General features: G+C 64.1%; 1 protein-coding gene across 9 annotated transcripts in view; it reads left to right on the plus strand.

Annotated features, from left to right (window-relative positions):
• Positions 1–2184, plus strand: part of Abca7 (ATP binding cassette subfamily A member 7) — a 17972-nt gene extending 15788 nt beyond the window's left edge. For 8 of the 9 annotated variants that reach the window (XM_048811777.1, XM_015503566.2, XM_048811784.1 and 5 more), the window contains 5 exons: positions 399–533; positions 612–715; positions 989–1081; positions 1605–1845; positions 1950–2184. In XM_048811777.1, the coding sequence (XP_048667734.1) occupies positions 399–533; positions 612–715; positions 989–1081; positions 1605–1845; positions 1950–2093 (717 nt within the window). In that variant the 3' untranslated portion in view covers positions 2094–2184. Of the gene's footprint in view, positions 1–398; positions 534–611; positions 716–988; positions 1082–1604; positions 1846–1949 lie in introns of those variants that run through there. The other variant, XM_048811798.1, reaches the window with a different exon arrangement.
• Positions 2185–3909: the final 1725 nt, after the last annotated feature.

Here is a 3909-nt window from a genome sequence, read left to right on the forward strand (position 1 = left end):
ACCCCCCACGGTGCTCCCAGCTGCTGTGCTCACCTGGCCCAGGCCCCTTCCCACCTTTGCCTGGTGTTCTCCCTCCTTGACGCCTCTGGCTGGGACCCTGGCCTAGGTCTTCTCGCCTTTCGCCTAAGGTCCCCTTCTTGTGTCTCGGTCCACTCCCAGGTTTCACCCATCCCTGCTCTTTTCTCCTGGCCCCATCCCACGTCCACTGTACCCGCCCCCCGCCCCCGACCGCTGGCCCTGCTCCACCATCACTCTGCCCTGCCCTATGTCCACTTGGTCCCCATCCCAGCCTCCTCTGACCCTGCCCCATGCTCACCCACTGTGGCCCCACCCCACCACCACTGGTACCACCCAGCTCGCCTGGTCCCCCAACGTGTCCCTCTTGCCGGGCTCCGCAGACTGCCAGTTTGGGCCTGGCGCGCCTGGGGCTCCCGCGATACGCCGACAGACTCGCGGGCACCTACAGTGGGGGCAACAAACGCAAGCTGGCCACAGCCGTGGCGCTCGTTGGGGATCCCGCTGTGGTCTTCCTGGTACGTGGGGCGGGATCTGGCGTGGGGCCGGGCTGGGACCCCGGCAGGACCAGGCTTAGGGCCTTTCCTCCGTCCCAGGATGAGCCCACCACAGGCATGGACCCCAGCGCGCGGCGCTTCCTCTGGAACAGCCTTCTGGCCGTGGTGCGCCAGGGCCGCTCCGTGGTGCTCACCTCCCACAGGTGACTGGCCCAGGCTCCAGGTGGAGGAGGTGCCTCCAAAGGCTGTCCAGAGCACAGGGTCATAGCGGATGGGAAGGTCCTGACCCTAGCGGGGGGGGACAGGGGGAGGGAAGGAAGATGGCGGGCCCAGGTGTAAGGACACACGGTGGTGGTACCCAGCCCCAGGAACCAGGCAGTTTGGGCCCAGCGAAAATGTCCAGAAAAGGGTGGAGGGGAGGGCCCTGGCCAGTGTAGCGCAGCGCGGGTCAGAGCTCACGAACCGGCCGCCAACAGCATGGAGGAGTGCGAGGCGCTCTGCACGCGCCTGGCCATCATGGTGAACGGGCGGTTCCGCTGCCTGGGCAGCACGCAGCACCTCAAGCGCAGGTGAGCGAGAGGCCTCTGGGCAGGTGGGCGGACAGGAAGGTGGGATGAGTGTTCAGACCTGGAGCCCAGCGGCTAAAGCCGTAGAGTGGCCAGGATTACAGACAGCAGGAGGGACGAGGAAGGGGGCCAGGCGGGGTTTGCTGAGGGCCGCAGTACTGGGGCGAGGGGTCACTTGATCCGATTGATGAGCGCGAGGTTGCGGGTGGGTTTAGAAGGACTAAGGAGCCAGCAGAGGCAAGTCAGAGCGCGGCGGGTGGTGGGCCGCTGGCGGCGGGTGGGCGTGGCCGTGGCGCGTGGGAGGAGCTGCGGGTGCCCGGAAGCGAGGTCTGGAGGGTTGGGGGCAGGGGCTGCAGGGGCGGGGCTAGGAGCACGAGTGCGGGCGGGCGCGCGCAGGGAGCGGATGTGTGTCAGGTGCGGCCAGGCAGAAGAGGCGAGGCTGGAGGCTAGCCGGTGTGGGCGGGGTCGTGCGCTGGGCTGGGCAGGGCAGGGGCCTGTCTGGTAGCCTTGTCCCCACCCACTCCAGATTCGGTGCTGGCCACACACTGACCCTGAGGGTGCCCGTGGACCGGCACGAGGGAGCGATAGCCTTTGTGGTGGCGGCATTCCCGGGGGCCGAGCTGCGAGAAGCGCATGGGGGTCGCCTACGCTTCCAGCTGCCACAGGGAGAGCGCGGCGCCCTGGCACACATTTTTGCAGAGCTGGCAGCCCATGGTTCAGACCATGGCATGGAGGACTTCTCTGTGAGCCAGACCACACTGGAGGAGGTGACCACAGTGTCGGGCTGGGACTGGGGAGGGGCTGGGGCCAGGGTCCTGGGCTGACAGCCCCTCCTGTCCATCCTGTCCTCTCTGGACCACCCACCTGCCAGGTCTTCCTGCACTTCTCCGAGCACCAGGGGAAGGAGGAGGAAGACCAGGAAGGAGTGGAGGCGGAGCCTGCAGCAGGCTCTGAGCATCCCAAAGGCCTTGGCCAGGCCACGACAGACACCCTAGTGATGGAGACCGTGCTCTGAGCTTGCCTCCCCTTGGGGCAGGAGAGCCCCAGGAGCCAACATCAGCCCCCAGAGCACCCACTACCCTGGAGCAAATAAAGAGAAGACTGGGGCTGAGGCTGTGGCTCAGTGGTAGAGTGCTTGCCCAGCCTGTGTGAGGCACTGGGTTCGATTCTCAGCACCACATATAAATAAATGAATAAAATAAAGGTCCATACATCTAAAAACATATTTTAAAAAAAGAGAGAAGACTGGAGAGAAGATGTGAACCTCTGTGTCTGTATGGCAGACTACACATACACCCTGGTCCCTATGAGGACCGCTGCACGCAGTGTGAGTGGGGAGTGTGTGTGTTTGTGATCACAGGAGATTTGTGGGGCATGTGTGAGCACATTTACACGCTTGAACCCACTCAGTGCTGGTGATCCTGGGCATGAAGCATGCAGAATGGGCTTTCTAGAAGTCTGGTCGCAGGTACCAGGCTGCCCACATGGGTCTAGCACCTAAGGGCAACTGACCATGAAGTGGGTATAAGGCCAGAGCTTGGGAATATCCTAGGCAGCTTGGAGGAGGCTGGAGTACCCCCCTTTGCTACCCAAAGCCTACATAACTAGTGGACCAGTTCTTCCAGACCCCAGCCAGCAGAACAGTGAGTGGTGGGCAGAAAGTCCTCAACGGGCTGCTTGACTGGGCTTGCAGCTGGACCCAGGGCCTGGAGAGCTAGACCTGGCTCCAGGGGTTGTGGCCTTTCTGGCCTGTGCGCCCAAGAGCCACCTCTCCCACCCGAGGTCAGTGAGAGTGAGGGGTGCAGAGGGCAAAGGGGTCGGGCTTTTAGAATACCAGGAGAATTCAGAGAGGGGAGCTGACAGGGGAGGAGAAAGACCTCAGACTGGGGGGCCTGCTGGGGAGAAGATGGGTGCACCCTGTGGACACTGGTCCAAGCTGTTGCCGGCTCTCTGTGGGTGCACATCCCACCCTGCGTATCCAGTGGCACCCTGGGTGTTCTGATAGACCAGCTGTGGGCTCGGGACCTGGAGAGCAGGAATGGGAGACAGGGGGGAGCTGAGCTGAGGCCAGTGACCAGAAAAGTGGGGGAGGGGTGTACCTGCAGCTGGAGGGGGTGCCTCTGTCGCCTCCGGGCCTGAGGCTCCAGCCCTCTGCCTCATCTGAGTGCTCGTGAAAATCCGTACCCCAGCTATCCCGCGCACGGGGGTCTGTGCGCTCCTACTGGCAGCTGGGTGGGTGTGTTTGAGTTGAAGGTCAGCATCCCTGTGGTCGTCGCTGAGTGCCTTGCTGTGTACACTTGAGATGCCCTGCTGTGTACACTGAGAGCGCATCACCACCCGCGGGGTGTGGACTTCGCGGCTCCTGAAAGAGGAAGCCGGGGCGGGGCGGGGCGGCCTGCGACCTCTGATCGCGCCCACTCTGCCGTCTGGCAGGCTGAGGCTCGCACTGTGGGGCGGGTCTGCGGTGCCGCCTTGGAGGCCTTTCCTGTACCGGCGACCGTGCGCCAATGAGGGCCCGGCCTGTCACGTGGGCCTGACAGCTGGGGAGGGGGTGGCCCGTGGCAATGTGGTCTCCAGGCAGCCAGCGCTAGGAGCTGCATTTCCAAGACCCCCCCAGCGTGCCGACCTGCCAGCTCCCCGGGTCACCCCTCTGACCCCACCATGTTCTCCAGGAAGAAACGGGAGCTAATGAAAACCCCTTCCATCTCCAAAAAGAACCGGGCGGGAAGCCCCAGCCCGCAGCCCTCAGGGGTGAGTCCTGGCAGAGCGGGTGGGGAACTGGGGCAACACCCGCAGGAGGCACAGGGGCGCGTCCGCGGCTTGAGGTATAG

Source organism: Marmota marmota, unplaced genomic scaffold (assembly GCF_001458135.2).
Source record: "Marmota marmota marmota unplaced genomic scaffold, marMar, whole genome shotgun sequence".
Classification (NCBI taxonomy): domain Eukaryota; kingdom Metazoa; phylum Chordata; class Mammalia; order Rodentia; family Sciuridae; genus Marmota; species Marmota marmota.